General features: G+C 38.0%; 1 protein-coding gene across 2 annotated transcripts in view; it reads right to left on the bottom strand.

Moving 5' to 3' along the window:
* ZNF106 (zinc finger protein 106) overlaps positions 1–21238 on the bottom strand; it is a 35644-nt gene that overhangs the window by 2272 nt on the left and 12134 nt on the right. The window contains exons 4-19 of one of the 2 annotated variants that reach the window (XM_084287790.1): positions 18626–18820; positions 14234–16318; positions 13023–13644; positions 12174–12243; positions 10027–10181; positions 9871–9931; positions 9201–9542; positions 7890–8667; positions 7470–7525; positions 6840–6985; positions 6250–6384; positions 5269–5385; positions 3995–4186; positions 2616–2678; positions 1743–1862; positions 1210–1281 (exon numbers count right to left, since the gene is read on the bottom strand). In XM_084287790.1, coding sequence (XP_084143916.1) covers positions 1210–1281; positions 1743–1862; positions 2616–2678; positions 3995–4186; positions 5269–5385; positions 6250–6384; positions 6840–6985; positions 7470–7525; positions 7890–8667; positions 9201–9542; positions 9871–9931; positions 10027–10181; positions 12174–12243; positions 13023–13644; positions 14234–16318; positions 18626–18820 — 5209 coding nt within the window. The remainder of the gene's footprint in view (positions 1–1209; positions 1282–1742; positions 1863–2615; positions 2679–3994; positions 4187–5268; positions 5386–6249; positions 6385–6839; positions 6986–7469; positions 7526–7889; positions 8668–9200; positions 9543–9870; positions 9932–10026; positions 10182–12173; positions 12244–13022; positions 13645–14233; positions 16319–18625; positions 18821–21238) is intronic. The other variant, XM_084287791.1, reaches the window with a different exon arrangement.

Here is a 21238-nt window from a genome sequence, read left to right as displayed (position 1 = left end):
TTATAGCTTATAAAAAAACTACTAATGAATAAGAAATATTTCCATATTTTCTATCATTGATATTATTATTTGTGTAAGAGTTCAGAAAACAAAAATACAATGTTACTAGCCACTGAAGTGGAGAAAAGCAAAGAATCTTATGTATAAATGTCACATTAAATATACTTCCAGGGCTTAACTGGTTAAATGAATATAAAAAAAAGGATGGTGTGGAAAGGTGAGCAAGAACATCAGATTCTCAGAAAGAAGATTCTTGTACTACAATAAAGATTAATTAATAAAACCAAGTCTTCACATAATACAGAAAACTCTAGAAGATGAAGATTTAATTTGTTGTTTATTTCAAGTCTTTCTGCCTACTGGAAACTCATCACTGGAATATAACTGCCAATCTGCTCTGGGTAAGAGACTTACTTAGTACTTCTTACACTATTACAGAAAATTATTGTCCTTCACTCTTCAAAAGCTGCTCATCTTCTCTGATCACTTCTCTGATTTCAGAGTGCCCCAAACAGACTATTAGTGTGGGAGAGTTCCAGTCTCAGACTGTCAGCACATAGCCTGGATGCACTTAGCTCTTCATCTCACTCACATGAGAAGTGAAGCTAGTGCTATAGGTATTCCAATTCATAGATAATTTCTGTTATTACAGATAACTATTATACCCTTTTATTTTATAATCCAGAAAAAAGTTAGGAAATTCCTACACATCAGGCAAGTAAGTGCGCTTAATGACTATTTCATCGAAGTATTTATTTAGAAGTACTTCAGAATCCTATCTTGCAGTGCAGACACATGACAGAATCTGTACACGTAAGTCCATTGCCTAACTTTGCCTAAGTCCTTTGAAGGGTTACTAGATTTGACCATAAGTGAAGTTTTTCTCTAGCATCTGTTTCACTGTCTTTCATAGACAACAAACAGAACTGATGCTTGAAAAGAGGAAATATTTTACTATTTATTTCTATATTCTTCATTGTAATCATAATTGTAAACAGAACTACTGTTTTAAAATGACAGTAAGCTAGAAGGTAATTTTCCCCCTGACAATACTGTTACATAAATACAAAGCTTCTGTAGCAGATTTTTAGCTGCCACTTCTAAATACCTCTGTCTTAGTTAGAGAGCAAGTTGATTTCATTATCCGAAAAAAATAAAACTGTCTATATGCGCGTGGATATAACAACCCAGTAAGAAGAAGGAAGTTACCATGCTCTTATGGATGGTCATACACATGATCATGTCTGTGTGGCCTCCATAGACTTGCAAGCGGTCATGTGACTTGAAAGAAACAGAAACAGGCATTTAATGGCATGACAGTTAATATGTATTTTTCACAGCAAATGATGATGCTTCCTAAAAAAGTTTCCTGAGTAGCAACCCATGCCCCCGCTGGTGGATTCCAAGCTTTGTAGCCTCTAGGAAAGCTCACTATTTTACTTGCATTACTTCTGTAACCCTTTCTGTCCAACCAAGCACTTGGTTTCTCAAACAGACAAAACTAACATTTGCCCACTTTTCTGGGCTGTCATAACCCTTGGATAACCCAAGCTCTGAAAAAATGGTTTAGGTTAAGCTCTTTTAAAACCATGTATTTCGGCTGGTAAAACCAAATTAATTCTGAGCAACGGGAAAAAAATCAATGGGCTGGAGAACTGTAAGCACAAAGATGACCTCTACATTTGACCCTGAAACCATTAACACATTATATAAATTTCAGTAATAACCAGCTATTCTCTTACCTGTAGTTCATAAACACGAACAAATTTATCTAGACATGCTGTCACCATCACTTTCCCCAGAATGTTCACAACTGTTACTGCGTGGTTATGGCCTTTATAGATCCGTACCAGTTCTCCAGTCTGTGCCAAGAAAATGCAGAGACAATATATATTTCAAAATTAAACAGAACAATTTTAGTTATACATTGATAGGGTAGCTAGCTTCAATGCTCACCACAGAACAGAAACACCTTTTATCAGACTTCCTGTGAAAGCACTTCTAAATCATGATCAAATACGATTTATCCTTTTCTTTGCTTAACAAAAAGACATTCCAGTCCAATAGAAATGCATGCCACTATGAAGAGACTTCTTCCTCTCTTTCCATCATTAGCTACTTGTTCCCACCTATCCTGCAAATGGTACTCTGCTATTAGTACTAGGAGTATTTATGTAGCCAAAAAAATCATTGAGCAAATTTAGCTAAATACTGAGAAATAAACAATTTTGGGGGGAATCTAAGTAAAGCTGTGGTAAGTTTTAGTCTCACTCATTGCATAGCTACAAAAACCCTTTCCACATTATCAGCCCCTTTGTAGTAATATTTGTAAAACCAAGATCCCCAGATAAAAGGGTGCTGTATGTCATATTACAAGAATCATCAAGTTTAATGGGTATTTCCCAAGGTATTTTACCCTCTACTTCCCCCCTTAATTACTATAGTGCTTTGTCACATTAACAAAATCATATGACTACCTTTTCTGAAAGGTATTTTTTCCACTAACATTCAGAATTTTTGAAAATACCAACTTTATAGCACAGTCAGTAGACATTATAGACAGTTTTCACTGTCTTAACAGCAGAAATCATTCCAACTTCATATATGAGACTTACATGAATGTTGTGGGCATGGACAGACTGATCACTGGAACCACTGAATACCAGATCATTCACGACCTTTCAAAAAATAAAAAGAATATTCTTTATTTCTGTAGCAGATGTGAAAATGGGCAAGCAAAGGATTCAGGTGCTGCTCAGTTTGAATCTGCACCATAATATTTCCTGTATCTGGCAGGCCCAAAAAAATCAACTGAGTATGAAAAAATGTACACATGGTTCTTCATGTAAGAACTAGAAAATTTTCTAAGCTACCTTAACGCTGACTTCTGCTACTTCACAATTGGAGTTAGACACTGTTAACTTGCAGCCCACCAGGCTATGTCATCCTACCCATGGACTGTTATCAAGGACAGCTAAGCAGATCAGAGACCCAGTGAACTGAATGCAGAATACAGCTCCCCACATGCACAAAAAAGCCCAATGCTTCCTGGAAATACTGAATCCGTGGTGCACTTTGGAAACTTAAGACAGTGCTCCTGACAAGTACTAGTATAGAAAGGAAGCTCAACAGATCCACTGTGGATCACAGAGGGACCACAGGATGCTGACACTCAAGCTGGACAGAGTTCACAGGGCGAAGGCTGTGCCACTGCATCATTTCAAAGATAAACAAAATTTACAGAACAGTCCTCCCCTATCTGTAGATGACTGTGGTCTGAGCAAAGCAGACAGACAAACTTATATTCCAATCTGTAACCTCAGACACTTCATGTTACATCTATCAGGCTAAACAATAAAGAAATCATTAAGTGGGCATGCTTATCTCATTTAGAACAATACAATTAAAACAATTATAAACAAGTCACATTATCTGAAATGTGATATATGTGATGCTGTGAGGACAGAAGGCTATACCAGTAACGAAGTCCTTTTACCAGTGTCCTAAAATACATCCATGCTCAGCAGATTAAAAGTTCCAAGCCTAGCCTGTAAATAACCACAATTTATGTAAAGACTGTATTTAGACTAGAATGAATAGTGATTCTTCTGTTAAAAATGAAAAATATTTTTCCAGAGTTACATTTTTCTTCCCTGATTTCCAAAGAGGTTTGTACAATCAAAGTATGTGAAAGCTACCTTCACCTTTTCCCCAACTTTCCCTATATTCTCCCATTTCAGGGAACTCAAATTAAAAGATTCCCTGAATCATCTAACAACATGAAATAAGCATTCACACAAATATCAGCATTTATGATGGGAACATGAGACATGGCAGCAAGACAGAGTTTTCCTACCAAATTTCTCAGTTTTTATTATTTAAGGTACAGAAATAATCTATTCCCTACCATGATCTGCTCACTATTAGATGAAGAAGTAAAAGAAGAACAGTTCTATGAATTTTTTGTCAAAAACGTATTTTTGGAGACACTTGCCTTCATGCAGAGTATAGTCTTGCTGTGACCTTCCAGAGTTCTGAGAAGCAGCCCATTCCGTGCATCTCGCACACTGATGGTGCAGTCGTAGGAGCCCACTACCAACAACTTGCGTGCTCCTTCCTGAGCTGTGGCTAGGCAGCTCACTGCTCTAGGGCCATGGCATTCAAAGGTGTCAACTTGCTTGTTGTTCTGTTAGGGGAAGAAAAAATTGTATTTAAGAATTAAAACTTTGCTATGACACTGACTGTAGACTGCTGAGTCCTTTCTGTGAGGTACTTGGTATAGTATCTGATTTCAGATCAGTAACACTGCATCAACAGTGGTAGGAGTTACATCTTAACAACTAAGTTTCCAAACTGAGGAAATAACTCCTAATGTTGGGCTTTGATTTTCTGTATTTAAAAACAACCACCTTAATTATTGAGCAAAAGTCCAGTAAGTCCTCCTTCAGAATTAAAACAAGCAGAAAGTAGTATTTAGAGAGAAAAACACACATGAGCACACACATGCATCTCTTCTCAAAGTTCATTAATGAAATCAAAGCCTCTAGGATATTTCACAGTACTTAAAAAGCAAATGATTTTATAGTAAGAAAGACTTTTTCCCTCACAATGGATATAAGATAAGAGTTTTCTGAAGACAATTTAAGATATTCCGCTAGGACATTAATACTCAAGTCAAGAAAGCTTAGTAGATCCATAAAACTTGGGCATAAAAAGTAAAGAAAGGATAAATTTGAGAAATTAGTCAAGGCTCCATAAAAAGAATAATCAGAGTAATAATTCACTTAAACAATTTTTATTCTCTTTTAAATATCAGGGCTGCTGTTTAGGCTTCTTTGCTAGAAACTCATACAAACAAGTCCCTAAAACTGTAAATGGAGCAGGTCAAAGCAGCAACACATTCAAGTCTCTCACACTACTTTCACAGGCAAGAAAGGATTCACAGGAAGATTCACAAATAATCATCTCTGTCAGCAAATCCTCATAACGCACAACTGGTAGACTAGGTGGAACCTTAGTATCACTAAGAAAAATATGACATCACCGCTGCAGTTAAGAGAAAGGCAACTGGAAGACAGGGGAGATGGGACAACTCTAGGCACTAACAAAATCAAGGGCCAAAACGCGGGGCCAAAAATAACCACTTATACCAAAATACTTTAATTACAAATATACTTACTACTCAAGAGAAAGAAATGAAATAAACAAAAAGTGGAGAGAAACAGCATCACAACAGGCTTTTAGATGCCAATATTTGAACAAACTAACCTTTATGCTGAAGGTAACTACATTGCCGTTAGCAAGGCCTGCATAAAGGATTCGCCATCTGCTGTGTAAACAGAGCACTCGATCTTCCAATTTAAACTGTTCCATGCATTCTTTGGTCTGGCAATAGAAAGAATTGTTGAAAGTTTTCCAAACAATTGAGGGAAAAAAAAAGCCTTAACAATAATTTTCACCCATCAGCCACATTTTTTGAACTAGCAAAGTAGGAGAAAAACATCTCAGTGTCTGCTGTCACCTGGCAGTTAGATTCTGATTTTAATCAGCTCACTCCCATCTTTGAGACTTGATGACATCAACCAGTTATAGCCCTAAAAGCTTTCTTCTAATCACAACCTCAAATGTATATACAAGTTTAGGCCATACATGAAAAACACACCGTTACACACTTGAGTTCAAGAAATGCCCATGAAGTTCTCTCTACAGGAAACTACTATGAATCACCAGCTTAAGAGTCAAAACCTCTGGCAGTTTGCCACCTGAAGCAGATATTTAATGATTCTATGATTCTAGTCCTTGCATCTGCATGTTGGACAACCTTTCCTATAGCTTCTCCTTTGAAATCCAGTTTCAAAAAGCCCCAGAATGCTCTTCCACCTGTTCTCTCAATAGTTGATCTACAGAGAGCTGCATCTTACATAAGCAATGAAGTTACAAACACAATTAAGGCAAATTCAGTATTCACAGTCAAACAACTGTCCTGCACATTAGTGTTCCCAATATTTGAGATCCGATCATGTTATTCTGGCAAAAACTGCAATAATGAACTAGACAAAGGATCAAAAGATTGCACCAGTAAAATCACTAAATGTTTGTTTTTTGTTTTTTTTTCTCTGCTCTCCTCTATTGAGGTATAAAGTGAAGTTCATGCCCAGCTCAGTGTTTAAAACGCTTGTTTCATTTATATTTGCAAAGAAACATTACATAAAAAATCAGTATACGTTAATCACCGCAGACTTTGAGTACCTTGATATTGTAACAGTTGATAGTGTGATCACTTGAACCAGTGTAGAGTGCAGCATTCTTCCCATTCGTCTGAGTGACCAGGAGGCAGTTCACTTTCGAAGTATGTCCTTCAAAGATAGCCACACACTTCCTGCTCTAGAAAGCAAAGTATAGGGTCTGTCAAACTAAAGGTCTGTAATATCTCTCAGGACAGTCTGCCCTGAGAGGTTGTGGAGTCTCCTACCCTGGAGGTATTCAGAAGCCATCTCAACACAATGCTAGGTAATGTGCTCTAGGGAAAACTGCTTGAGCAGGGGGGTTGAACTAGATGATCTCCAGAGGTCTTTTCCAACCTCAACCATTCTGTGATCTTACAGAGCAGTGTGGGAGAGCTAACAAAAACATTAGGACATGCAACAATGTCCTCTTACCCCTCTCATGGGGTGAAACAGTGGAAGGGGAGAGGAAGAGAAGTTTGAAGAAAAAGAGTAAAAAATTTAAGCACTCAAAAGAGCTGCTACTTCCTTAATTACATAATAAGGCTTTATAAAAACAGAGTTGCAACCTTGTGACTGGAATTACTCTTAAACCAACGTCACAACCTTACTTACAACCAGATTGTAAGCACAAACAGTTTTGTCTGCTGAGCAGGTGTACAATAAATTCCCAAAAATCTGAATAGCATTCACTGCAGCCAGGTGTCCTTCAAAGTTCCCCTCTGTAGGTTCTTCATCCTCACCTGGCTCTGACGACACTTCTGCAGGATAGAGACACATGTACTCTGATTACATGAACGAACTCAAGCAAACACTGTTTCTTTGTGTTACCAAACAGCAGAACTATTATGGGGGCTCAGCATCTTTATAGTCAGATTTCACTGCAGTTCTCAGCCAGAGCCTGTAAGTAGCACAATGTAATATAAAATACCAGAAAGATCTTTGTATAATATAAAGTCCAGAAAGATCTTTCAAATAACTAAAGGATTGTATTAGTTTTTATCTGACAGCTCTATGGAGACTGTGTAGAAGTGTTTGTGTGGAATGGGGCGGTAAGGACTCAAGGCACAAAGCATTCAACAAGGGACAGGGTAAGTGAGCATTTATCACTTCACACTTCAGTTTTTTTAGTGCAGGTTTTTGCCTTCAGGGCTAAATTCCTCTAGAAGCAGTTTGATCTAGACATAACTGGAATTCTTGCAATATATCATAAAAAGTACAAGATTAAAAGCTTAAAAGATATACCAGATGAGTTCTTTGATCCTCTTAGTGATGATATTGAAGTCTGTGTCTCAGCTACACTGTAACACAGAAAATAAGAGCAGAAAGATTAGACTTTGCTCATTTTAAGACAAGACAATGGTATAAGTAATACTCCAGAACACAGGACTCTGCACTATGCAGAAAAAAAGCCTAAAACAGGTAAGCTCAAAAATATAGTTTCCATGCAGTAGGGCCACGTTCCAATTATCAGAGAAACTGGGAGAGAACAATACACATTTGTTTGGAGGATCAAAGAAGCAAACTTAATTTATGACATATAGAGGAAGACATTCTCTCTCATTTCATTTCTGAATTAAATTAAAACTTACTGATGTTGTAAAACTTTCTGAATAGGAAAAATATATATTTATATTGTTTAATGCTTTTGAGCACTAATCTCACCTTTTTTTCACATCATCCCTATAGTTTGTGCCAATCTCACTGGTAGAGCTCACTTCATCATAACCTGAGCAAGATGCCTCTAGGACTGCTTGGTCCACAGAGCTGTGTGACTCCCTCTTTGATGGGCTGTCTGGTTTCTCATCTCCTGATTCTGATGAACCAATGTCAACCACCTCGCATTGTGGCGTTGCAATTTCCACTAGTTCCAGAGAAGCATCACTATCGTTCTCATCTCTGTTTCTTGTTGCTTGAGCAGTAGCTCCATTCTCCTGCTTTGGAGGAGTGGATGTAGTGACTTTTTCTCCTTTAGAAACCTTTCCACTCTTGAGTTTCCGGATGGGCTTAGGGTCGTTTACATCCTGTTCTGTGTCACTGTTCTCTGGCACATGAGTTGCCCTCAGAGTTTTCTTTTTCCTTAACTTTCTTCTCCTCCTGTTCCCTTTTTCTGCGGGGACTACAGTGTTTGCTGTCTGTTGTTCAGACACATCTGCTGACAGTTTGGGGGTTTTATCCATGGGCATTTCTGGAAGGACTGAACGATCTGGAAGTGAGGTGCTACACTGATCCAGCAAAAAGCTTTCAGCCACTTTATCACTTGCTTCTCTCTTGCTGAAATCAGACAACGAATGAGAAGGATTTTCAGAAATTCCATCTTTTCCCCTGTCCTCAGCAGGCTTCTGAACATTTTGATTAGTTTGTTGGAAACAAGCTGCCAGTTCTGACAGGGATATGGTTGCAGAGATAACTGGATACACAGAATTGTTCTGGCTGATCTCTTCTGAAGAAAAGAGACTAGTGTTATATTTGATCTCCACAGCAATAAATATTTATTCAAAGTTTGCTTTCCGTGCAATTTTCTGTTTATACTTAAATGTGCACGTAAAGCACATACTCCTATGTGTTTAAAGGATAGGTACACAAGCAGATATGCTATTTCAATTAGCTATCCATCCTTTAAAAAAAATATAGCTAGGAAATAATATGTTTACCTGTGTACACAGAATCAAAGGAATGGGGCAAATCATTTAAGTCACTGTCTGACTGAATGCTTTTAGATTTCTGAGAAAAAGACAATTTGCATGTATTTAACAATTAAAAAATGGAGTCCATCTGGATATGTTGTAAGGATGGTCCCACCTTCTAAGAGTATTAAGTTGCAAAAGGACTACACAAGCCTACGGGAGTTTATTCCTGCACAACAGGCTGCGGGTTTGACACCCAACTTGTATTCTTCTGGGGAAAAAAAAAAAAAAAAAACATTTCCCACATTTTCTTATCACTATTTTTAAAGCAAATAAAAGCCACACATACCTTCCTTCTGCTCTACAACTTCTGTTCGTGAAACACATAAAGAGTTCTCGAGTACACAATTCATATTTTCTTCCGAGCCTTTTGGAGACACGGGTTCTCGTTTAACTTGTACTGAGGAGTCTGCAGGAGTAGTCAGTGTGAGGCTAGAGGATGACTGGAATGGTGTTGGTGTGTTGACACGAACAGAAGCTCCCAGTGGAGGTAAAGGAGACAAAGTGTCCAAAAGGGGCAAGAAGGAGCCCGCAGGAATCAAATCAGCTGCCACCTGAGATTTGCTATTTCTTCTCTCACTTGAGACACTGCTGGAAAGTTGCTCTGGCAATTCAGAAGGTTCATATGTTTCTAATGGCAAAAGAGGTGAAGAAAAAAAAAAGAACAAAAACACATTCATAACTTACAGATTCTTGCAATAAAAGTCAGTGGTTCCAAGAGCTCTTTTTTTTCTGGCAAACAGATAAGGAAGAGAAAAAAGTGCAAGACAACCACTATACAACATTACCAAAGACAACAGATCATACCTGAACAATAAAGACTTAAATATGGAAAGCCCTCCATTTTGTTCCACATTTTAAATGAATCAACTCTAGTTACATGCAATTTTTACTAGACACCAAGTTCAAAGAACATGCAAGTTAGCATTCCACTGCTGTAGTTTGTTAGTATGTCCTACCTTGTAGCCCTTGCAAAATCCGGATTCTCTGGCTTCTCAGTGTGCTCATTTCCATTGTTATCTGCAAAAAAAGTAGTGATTTAAATAAATTCTACTTAAGGCAGCTTCTCAGGCTGCTAACTTCTAGGTCAGACAATCTCAAAAGCCTACTGTTACCTGTTGCTTTAATACAAGGAACCGTTGAACCTCAACATATGCAGCCTGCAGGGCAGCCCTAGCCTGCAAGAGACTGCTGTCCACGCTACTCAGGGACTTGCTTAATTCTTCTTCCCTCAGTGAAATAGCCAACAACTGGTCTACCTGAGAACGTTCTGAAAAAAAAAAAAAAAAAAAAAAACACAACCACACAACATATAATTTAGCAATAATTGTATATGGCAATACATTGAAATAAATTACACGTGATCACTAAATACTATCACCTCTGAATGTGAAAACATAGATTAAGTCAAGCATTAATAGTTGCAGAAGAGGCTGAAGAGTACACACAGGAACATTCATGTATTACATGGAAGAAGAGTAAAATCAAGAATTTCTCTTTATGGGATCTCAACTTTGACCCTATTAACTTTTTTTTAATTGCAGTTTTGCCAGCATTGACTTAATTTATTGAACAAAAGAAGTCACCCTCTTCCACAAAGATCTTTTGTTGAAGTATAAATACATATAAAGTACAAGTACACAATTTTCATTAATGTAATCAAAAAGGCAGAGACTAACTTAAACTAAACATGAAATAAGTTATTCAGTTAATTCAGAGGCCATGAAAAGACATATGAAGACAAAAGGAAACAAATGCTAAAACCACGTACTATCCAAGATAGCATTTGGGCAGCGAGACTTGCATTTGCAATCTCACAACAGTTTCCAAGCTCTGTACTCAATAAAAGATCCTCCTTTTTCAAAGATTTCACTACAGAGATGTTTCAAGCCAATTAAGTTTCAGTCTGTGCACTGCTCAGCTTCATTCAGGTTATAGTTTCTTTTAGAAGATTTACACAATGATACAGTGATAGAAAAGTCTTTTTCATTACTTTGCTCTATGTCAAATGCAGTATTAGAGTAGTAGTCTCTGTTATAGACAGTAGTCATTGAAGATACAGGCTGATAAAAAAATACCTTTTCACATAGGGAAAAACTAGCTCCTACAAGACCCATATTAACTGCCCTGCATTCTGAACAACTCAATAGAAAATAAGAAAATTAAAAAAAAAAAAAAAAAGAGAGAGAGAGAAATGGAACATTTGAAAGTTGTGTTTGTAGCTTAGTTAAGAAAACTAAGCTTCTGGTCCTAAAGCTCCCAGACGGTGATGTAATGATTGAGCTCCCAAAGAAACTATTCTTCCTAAAAGACAGATAATTAGTTTTGCTATGTGGTGATATAGACAGGTTAGATTTTTTTGAAAAAGGCCTGTCTAATGCCAAGATCAGAGCTGCTTTCTTTAATGAGGAGAAGGAAGGAAGGAATGAGGCATTCCATATTAATTTCAATTACATTCAGGGCAGGAATAGTCAAAACTGAACACAGCCCAGGTGACTCAGTGGCTCCTGTACAAGTTTTCTGGTAAGAACATCCAGAAGAAGAACACAAAAGCTGAACTACTGAACTAAAATGGAGTGATGGATGTTCTTTTCCCTTCATAACTTCTGTCAGGAGTGGCAGCAAGATGCTTTCCCCTGAGCGGGGGAAAACACAGGTCCCATCTGTGCAACTGTGAACATGAACTGCAAGCAGGAAGGAAGTCTCTTAGAAACAACCTCTGACATTAACATGGGACTCTTTAGAGAAGAATGTGTTATGGTGACAGTAGAAGGCAACACTAGGGACAACTTCATTAAGTCAGGGCTCATCCTGAATGCCTCTAAACAAGTATACTTTTGAGCAAGCCACCAACAGGTATTAAGAGATACAAAAGGCTTTTTAGGCAATGGTACAAATTGGGAAGAATCCAGAAATGTCAACCCCTGTTCCTCTGCATCTTGGACAGTAAAATGGAAAAATTAGAACATTATTTAGAGAGGAATGTACCAGTGGGTTCTTCCACTGCTTTGAATTTCAGTAGCTCTCTGGAAGTCAGGACTCCCACAGCACGATAGAGAGAGAAGGCACTTCACTGTACCTGGTTGCTCTGGCTCTAATCTTACAGGTCTCGCAGGCCTGATAGGAGTACACCCTATAATCTTCAGTAAGAGCCAAGAAGCACCAAAGTAACATTAAGGAACTGCCATTTTAGCCAAGTCAGAATACTACTATGTATTTGTAACCTCTATCCTAGACAAATATATTCATGACAGTCACTCACCTTTTTTACCTTTGATTTTTCTTCTTTTATTATTTCTTTCTAGACTGGGGATTTCAGGAGAAGATCCCTCCTACAAAGAAAAAAACACAAAACAAAAAACACCTTTATTAAAAGAAGTTGCAATGGCAATTTTGCCTAAATCAAGAAATCAAACAATCACATTCTCAAGAAGCATCACTTGTACCCACAGGGAAGAAAATATACAACTCTGTACATTTTCACATAATTTGTCTTTCCCTCTCCTCTTAGAAGTAGGGAGGGTAACAAAGTGGGTGCCAATATTTTCATGTCAACTAGGATGAAATATTAAATAAGCAGGCAGCCTTCTACATGATCAGATGTTCAATAATACACGTGGTTCCAATTTTCTGTTTCACAGATTTAATTGACAGTGTAAAGAATGAAATCACCAAGGAATTAAAATTCTTACTTTCTGCATATAACAAAACCAGTCTGATTATTTTGATTGGAGACAATGAAACAAATTCAGATGAAAGTTATGGCTTAGATCTTTAATATTTTTTACCTCATTTAAAGTACATAATTTTTAAATATTTTAACAAATCTTGTTTACTAGCATAGTGTAGCAATTACCAAATTAGAGAGCATTTGCTGTTCCTGCTAATTAAAAAGATTAAGCAAAAGTCCTGCGCTAAAAAGAACACTGAAATGAAAAAGATTCTTAAAAACTAAGTCAAATAAGCTAATTAGCTTGAGCTTATCAATCTACTAGACAACCAAATGAAGAAAAAGCCCTCCTTACAGATATCATTCCAAGGTGGTCATAACCCCTGTCATGGAAATAACATATTTCAGCATACCAAAGTTGCACAAAAATTGTACACTTACTCCTGTTGCTCTTCGCTTCTTTCCAATCCCTTGGCTGTCATTCTGCTCAGTACCAGATGTGCAACTACTGTCTGTAGCTGCATCTATGTTATTAGACACTGCAAGAAGTACATCATTTGAGATCAGAGTATTCTCTTCTGAGATTTCCAGTACATTTTGCTTTTCAAGAAGAGGTGTTCTCTTATCTGGGGTCTCCTGCTGTTGTTTTATGAGGCCTGCAACCTCACAGGTCGCCTGTAGGCTGTGTCTCCTTCCAGTAGTCTCAGTTCTTTCCGACATAAATGGTGATAAAGGAAGAGAAGAGGTCTCCCGTTTCAAGTCAGCCTCAATGTCAGCTCTTGCCTCATATGCAGATGTTATGCAATGTGAGTGGCTGGCTGCAATTACTTGCCTTTCCTTGCTTTGTCTTGTTTTGGCTTCTTCACTGAAGAAACTATAAGTGGAAGGGTTTCTGTCTGCAATGACACTGCTTTCAGAAAAGCTACGTTTTCTGGCTGATCCAGGCACTGCTAAGGAAATCCCTTCCCACTGGAATCCTTCCAAAGTAGACAGATCAGGTTCTTCAGTGAGTTCTAGACCCTCTTGATCATTTTGAACAAGAGGCACCATTTCTATACCAAACCTTTAACAAGAAAAAAAGAAAAATAATTACACATGTAAGAAACCAGCTGAAAAAAGACTCCCCCTTCCCTAGTTGCACATTATTGTTTTACGAGATTACACTGGTATTCTGCACCACTATCTTATGTGGCAATGTAATTGCTTTTGTGTATCACAAAATCATATTTTGTTGCTAAGAACTGACAGCATGATCTACAAGTCAGAAAAAAAACCCAAAACATTAGCTTTTAGGGACTCTAAAAATGTAGATAGCATGCAGAAGGTCTGTTCATTCTGTTTTTACATTCTTCCACTTACTAGAACTTGAAATGCAAATGTGTTGCTAGTGTCCATAGTCAGATGTTAAGCAATGATTATGAACTGACCAGAACCTTTTCTGAGCAGCAAACTACTGTTGCTCATTTGTGAAAAGGCTTCCACAGCTGCAATCACAAAAATGCCAAGTATTTGCACATGCAAAAGACAGCTGTATTAGAACGCTTCATTCTGAAGTCCTAGTTTTAGGATTCTGGCATTCTCTTAAGACCTGGGGAAAAACAACCCTCTCCCCTAAACAAACACAGACATGGTTAGACTTGAAAGCTACCAACCTTGGTAAACCTTTGCCAAGTTCCTGTTTCTTCTTGGTTACTTGCTGGATGACTTGATCCCAGTTGACATTTCGCCGGGAAGCACTAAGAATTTGCCTGAGGGTGGGTTTAAGCCCTGACTCTTTCTCAGTCTCGCTTCTCCGATGGCCACTCACATTCCGAATGCGTCGTGCGTTATTCAGATTGGGCTCTGGAAGATGTACTCCCACTTTGCTCTTCAGACTAATATGTCGTGTTAGATCTCTTTGCAGAGAGGCAGGGAGGCCAAGTTTGCTTAAATCAGGAAGGAGGAGGCCTACTGATTGGCTTCCTCCTTTCTGCAGATCGTGATCTGAAGGATTTTCAAAACCTTCCATTTCAAAGTGAGCATGTGACTTGACACGCTCTTCATCCCCTTCTTCCTGGGAGGAGGTTTTCAAACCTACATGCAAGTTGTCCTGATTGCTTGATGGAGAAACTGTCGATTCCACCTGCAATGCAGAATCTTTTAGATCAGCAGAAGCAATACTTAGAGCAGATGGCTTTTCATCAACTTCCTTTTCAGAGGCAGCAGGTTTACCTTCTGCAGTGTCACAGGGTAAACAAGAACTAACAGAACGACTCAGCTTTTCAGCTCTTGCTCCTGACTTCTCGCTTCCTGTTAATTCATCATCACTCACATCTTCTAGGGAATCTAGTCTGAACTTGTTATTTGGTGATACTTTCTCAGTTTCTTCCATATTCTGATCACTTGTATTCTTACAAGAGCTTACGGGAGCATTTTGCAATGAGTGGTTGGATTGAACATCTTTGGATTTTTGTTCTGCTTCACTCAAGTTATTAGCAGGCTCCCCAAGATCACTGTCTTTGTTGCCTCGCGAGTTAACTGCACATGCACCACGCAGCTTTGATGAGTAAGAGGGGGAGTTGTTGGTTTCCAAGTTGAGTGCATTCAAATGGTTCTGCTCTTCACTAGCAGTTGAGGATAACAGCAGCCTGACATTTTTTAAGAGATTTTTTGCGTCTTGCTTTTGGGAAGACAACTTCATGTCTGTGATATTCAGAAGAGGAGATTTCAGCAATGGCATCCTACTACTTCTGCCATCATCTTTGTCAGGTTTTTCATCACTGGAACAGTCCTTCGCTACCTTGCAAGAATCAAGGTAATCTGAGGTTACATTAGAACGGGAAGATGCTTCCCATTTTTTAAGTTTTGGGAGGCTCACACTGGCTTCACAAGTTTTTCCCTTACTTGATGTTTCAGTAAAAGGTATAAACACAGAATCCATTTTATCTGGAGTTTTAGAAACATTCTCTTCAGACCATGGTTGCTGCTCTGCAGCTTTCTGGGATGGGTAGGGAGTCCAGCGATGTATTTTATCTCTGGAAGGACTCCCACTTTTTCCATTGTTTCTTGAAATTTTGTTTTCTGGTTGCTTGGAAGTACCAAAATCCAATGCTCCCTCACTTGGAAGTTTATCACTAGTAAAATCAAGTGAGTCAGTCCTATTACTTCGATCTCTGTATGGCAGAACATCAATAACGTCCTTCTCCTGCCACTGCCATGTATACCTTTCCATATTATATTTAACTGGCTCTAATGAATATGCATCTCCAGAGCTTCCAAAATTCCAGCTATTTGCACCATGAGGATTGGACTTCCAGTTTCCTCCATAACCCTTGGAATTCCAGCTAGAAAAATTCCCTTCTGAGTGCCAAGTAGAATTTCTCCCCCTGCCACTGTGATGCCAATTTAATGTTGCTCCTCCTCGCCCACTTGGATGCCAAACACTTCCAGAATTCCCATAGTTATGCCGATTTGAAGGGCTTCCTGAAACATTTTGGTGCCACCCAGAGCGCCCCCTTGGACCACCTGGATGCCTGTTCATATTAAGGTTCCTCTGAGAGTGTGAAAATTTTCCTTGTCTAGGACTAATGTAATCATCCTTTTCCCATTTCCAGTCTCTTTGTGATGCATTATGATGATGCCACGAAGACTGATCATAAGCTTCTCTTTCTTTGTATGCAGCTCTTTCTTCTCGCCTTCTCTGTGATCTCCTATCATCACATTCTAATTCTTGGTTTGCACAGCATGCTTCAGCTTGCCTACAAAATAATTCAGACAAAAACTGATGCTATAAGTAAATAGATAAATTCCAATGCTATCCCAACTAAAATCCAACGCTACACAAGCCCCATCCATTTAACTTGCACCGAAAAGATAATGCTTTATATAAGAAGAAACTGTGACCACTTATTTAGCTGCTTTACTGTTCAGGGTTCTGTAGTATTTGACTATCAAGACTAGTGTTGTACCTTTACTTAAACCTGGCATTTCAAAATTGCTCTTAGAAGAATGAGTGATTTGATGCAGGGACAGTTCATTAGACTAGTTCTTCAATATTTCTGTTTAAGTCAGAAGAGAATATTCCTTTCAATTTACAAGGTATTGGAATAAGAGAACAAATGAAAAGAAAGCTTTGTTCTATTGTATAATCTTTGCAATTTGAGTTATCTTGATAGAAAGAAGAAAAAATTAATCAGATTTCCTTTTCCTTAAGACTACTCTGTTGGTACTAGACAGCATAACTAGAGTGAGTGCATACAAAATAGAAGGAAAGCTAGGCTGAGAAAAGCAGTTATTCTACTTATAAGATAAAACAATTGAGATCATGTGTCAGTTTATTAAGCTTAAGTAAAAACAGATTTGGAGCATCTACAGAAGTTGTGCCTCAGACACAAAAAATATTTTGTCTTGTTTTAACTAACAGACAGTCCACAGCATGCAATGACAAATCTGTAAGAGCCTCCCAGAAGCACTATCTACTGCCCTTTGGATAATACTTACACTTGGCAGTCTGTCATGAACACGTGGTAAATTATCACATGTACATTTAAAGATAAATGCTACCTTCATGCTGACAGCAATTCCCAGGATCAGCACTCTAAATATTCTAAGCATTTATTCTATCAAATGAGGAATTTTTAATAAAAGCGTTTCAAAAGCTAATTACAGAAACAGTGCTCTAACTCCCTTGTTAAGCAAGTCAGAAAGCTTTCACACCACTCTGCCTGCTAATGGGAACAGATTTACTGGTATCAGTAAACCAAAAATTTATATTGTATCAACTTCTAGGATTTCAACACATTCCAGTTTTACTAAAAGACGCACAAATAATTACTGTCTAATGGAAAATGGGCTACTGCATGAGATAAAGCAAGCTTTAAGACAATAATTCAAAGAAATGATGCATCAGTGAGTGATACCTTTGGTTTTAGGAGCTGACTCAACTAGATTATGATCTAATGGAAACAATTTTGCTATATTAATAAATTTAGCCATGTACTTTTTTTTTTTTTTCCCAAATCTGCATCCAACAGAGATTTTATAAGATTTTAATTGCCTCAAAATACCACTGCACTGACAAGCATTACTCTTTTTACTACGGAACTAAGAAAAATGATGTTGTTACTACCTACACCAACTGATATGAAAACATGACCACCATGCAGCAACCAGGGTACCCCAGAATATGACAGGGTGGCTTCAAAACTAAACAATCTCCTGAGCTTTGTGCATTCTGAGACACTAATTGAAATTTCCAGTCATAATCAAGTAAGATCTTCTTTCAAAAATCATGTGTCTCTTTAATACAATCGTCATGCTGTCAATCTATTGAAGCAATATATTCCCAGTTGGAACATCACACTAGCAATTCACACTTGGAGAGTCACATGCAAGACAAAAAGAAGTACTTGTTACTCTCTGCAGCTTCCTATTACACAGTCAGCTATTAGAATTATCTTTAGCTGATAGTAAGCAGGAAGGTAAAACATGAATAAAATTTCATTCAAGGATTATGGGATTTCAGTGTGACACTAACAGAACAATTCTCTTAAAAAAAATAGACAAATAGAAAATACACAAATAAAAAATAGAAAAATAGACAAAAAAAAAAAAAAAGAGGTTTATAACAGAGCATGTTCAGCAACAGTTTTGAAAAGGCCAGGTTCCTACAGAACCATGCTCCTACCCCCTGGACAACAATACCAGCAGTGTCACATTTATTGAATCCTTCAGTTAAAATGCATATCAAATATTAAAATAACAGCATTAGACCTCTCAAAGCACAAGATTCCACATTGTTTACAGCAAAACTGTGTTTTGTTTTAAATCTATAATGGAGAAGAGCTGTACTCCCTATAAATAGTGGATCAATAGAACATTTAGCAGAATCATGTTTACATACTGAAATTATAATCTCCACACAGTTCTCCTGGATTGCTCTCATAACAAGTATACTGGCTGCATGCAGTTTACATTTCATGAGCATCTAGTCCTTAGGAGCATATCACAACTATATCAAATGCACTTCTATAATGCTACACCAAAAAGAAGAAATAAAAACTCACCGGTTCCGTTCCTTCCTTTGCTTGATTAGTTGAATGAGTTCTTTGTCAAGGTATTCTTCTTCTGCCTCCTCTTTCTCTTCCGCTTTATCATGGGCATCAACATTGTCTTTGTGCAGCTGGCTGGAGATGTGCTTGGCATATGCTGACAAGCCCACCACTGTCACCCTGCACACCTGGCACTCATGGTTGCTGTCCCTAGGAAGAGAGGCAGAGGGTGGACTTTCAATTCTGCCAACAGGCATGGTAGATTATCTCTGGTCTTACTTTGTTTCCTCTGAATGTGCCGGTCTTTAGCCAAGAGCTTGCGTTCAAGGCAACTAGATTTTGCTCAGTATATTTAAGTTACTTGAATTCTTTGGATTTTTCATTTAAGGTCTCATTTTTTGATGGTAAGTTTTTAATAGATTTTTTTCCAACAATCAAGAGGTAGAAGACTTGGTAACAAAGCTGCGTTAACTGGTAGGAGGAATTCTTCTTGAATTGTTGTACTCAAAATCTTTTCAGAGGAAACAGAGTGAGCGAGGAGGCAGAATGGAAGGCTTACAGAGCTAGCAGGAGCTGCTCTGAAGCCCATCCATGGTGCCAGCTGCACTGGGGAAGCCTGGTGACAGCTTCTACATTTAATCTTTGCCTTGAGCCTTCCCCCAGTGAAATTTAGAAAAGGGAGGAGGCAGTACATGGATACAGCCAATCCTAACACAGCACAGCCTAAACTGGGACAGCTGAGACTGCTGCCTGGAATCTAAAGACTCCACAGCACAGCAAGTGATGGGAGGGTGTCTTCAGTTCACTGTACTTTATTTGGTTCAAATGTGCATGAGGTCTGCTTTCCACTTTAGAGGACATATCTTAAAAAATACAGTAATTATTTCAGCTGGAGGAAGTTGACAGCTGTGTCAGACAAATGGCTTCACTCATGTTTCAGTGAATACTGAACTAAGGTTACAACTTTTTTTTAATAAAAAAATTCAGATTTCTAAAAATACCTTATTCTCCTGACAATCCAATCGATACTCCAGTTAAGGAAATAGTTTTTTAATAATAAACCTAAACAAGGAAAGTATGTTTACTGGTTTAAAAAAAAAAAAAAAAAAAAAAGAGCATAGTCCACCGCAGACAATCCAGTGGAACCAAGTGGACTCACTGCCAGCCTCCACAATGCTTTCTACAACTCTGTCATTTAATTCATAAAAGCAGATCTACCTAACCCCAAGGCACATTCAAGATTGAAGTCTTGTAGCTGTAGTGTTGTACCAACACAGTTCATGACTGGGGTCAAGAAACTGGGATCCATAAATGAAAAAGTCAAGCATGAATCCACAATTTTTAGAAAAAAATGTAAAAGTAAAATGAGAAAAAGATTAGAAGACGCACCTTCACTCTAAATATTAGGCCAACATCCTTACTGGAGTGCTTAATGGATTATCTGCCACTAAATATGAAATGCAATGTTTTATTTTTGCTACAGTTATGTTTTTCCTCCTAACATGTAGGAGATATTTAACCAATTAAGTCATACAGGCACAATCAGAGAGGAGGTTGTTTTTAATTTAAACTTTAATTTAAATTAAACACCTAATTCATAAAAATTACACTTTTACAATTCATTTTTTGCATGTTGCTGCCTGATTCCAGATGAAACATTGGGATAAATTTCAGTTACAAGTCAGTAGCTTACAGATTTACCGTGTGATGTGTGGAGAGGTGTACTTCATTTTGTACTTCACAGTCACCAAGAGCAGTCAAAGCCTAGATTCTGTATATCATCATTCAGGCTGTCTCATTAACCCAATGAAGATAACCATATGCAATTAAGTGAATTTTACTAATGCATTGGAAGAATGCTCTTCGCAGTCATAAGTGACCCAGCTATGCATTGCTAGTAAGTTTTGGTTTAAACTTTGATCAGCACAGAAGGCAAATTGCACCTCCTAACTGTTTTTTTTGCTGAAAAAAGCGTTCTGTTTCTGAAACGTCCCACAAGGACACTTCAACAAGAAACTTACCTCGGGGATACTAAATAAGTTTTTGAGAACACTCCAAATCCTTCCTAAGGCCCACCTACCAATTCATAAAACTTCCATCATTCTCACAGACTGACTAAATACGTGCAATGTTTCCACTGTATTTGGACAAAGCCAGTGAGTTTATAACTGGCTTAAAAGACAAAGAACTTGTTTTTCTAACTTGTGAGACTTGTTACTAAGCTGTGGTTTTGGACAACTCGATAGTCTGGAAAGAAAAGACTCAAGGGGGGGAAGGGTAAGTATTACAACTCTCTAATCAAAAAACAAAAACAAAAACCCATACCCACACTTCTTTCCCTCCATGCACAACTACTTCAAGTAAAGAAGAATAGTCTGAGAGCTTGGATGGTTACACTAATGGGAAATACGATTTCTTTGACTTTTTTCCTTCCCCCATTCCCACTAATAGCAGCCATAATTGGGTGCATTCCTACCACACACACTAATCTTGTCCATGGATTTCCCAACCCTGAAGGTTAGAGCTTCATCCCCTCTGAAACACCACACAGTCATAGCTGTTCAAAAAGAAGGCCAGAAGCAGATTGAAATAAACAAGAAAAAAGTATTCTCAGTATGACAACATCCC

The sequence above is a fragment of the Netta rufina genome (assembly GCF_964035555.1).
Source record: "Netta rufina genome assembly, chromosome: 5".
NCBI lineage: Eukaryota > Metazoa > Chordata > Aves > Anseriformes > Anatidae > Netta > Netta rufina.
Note: the sequence above shows the minus strand (reverse complement) of the source record. Positions and strands in the feature narration are given on the sequence as shown.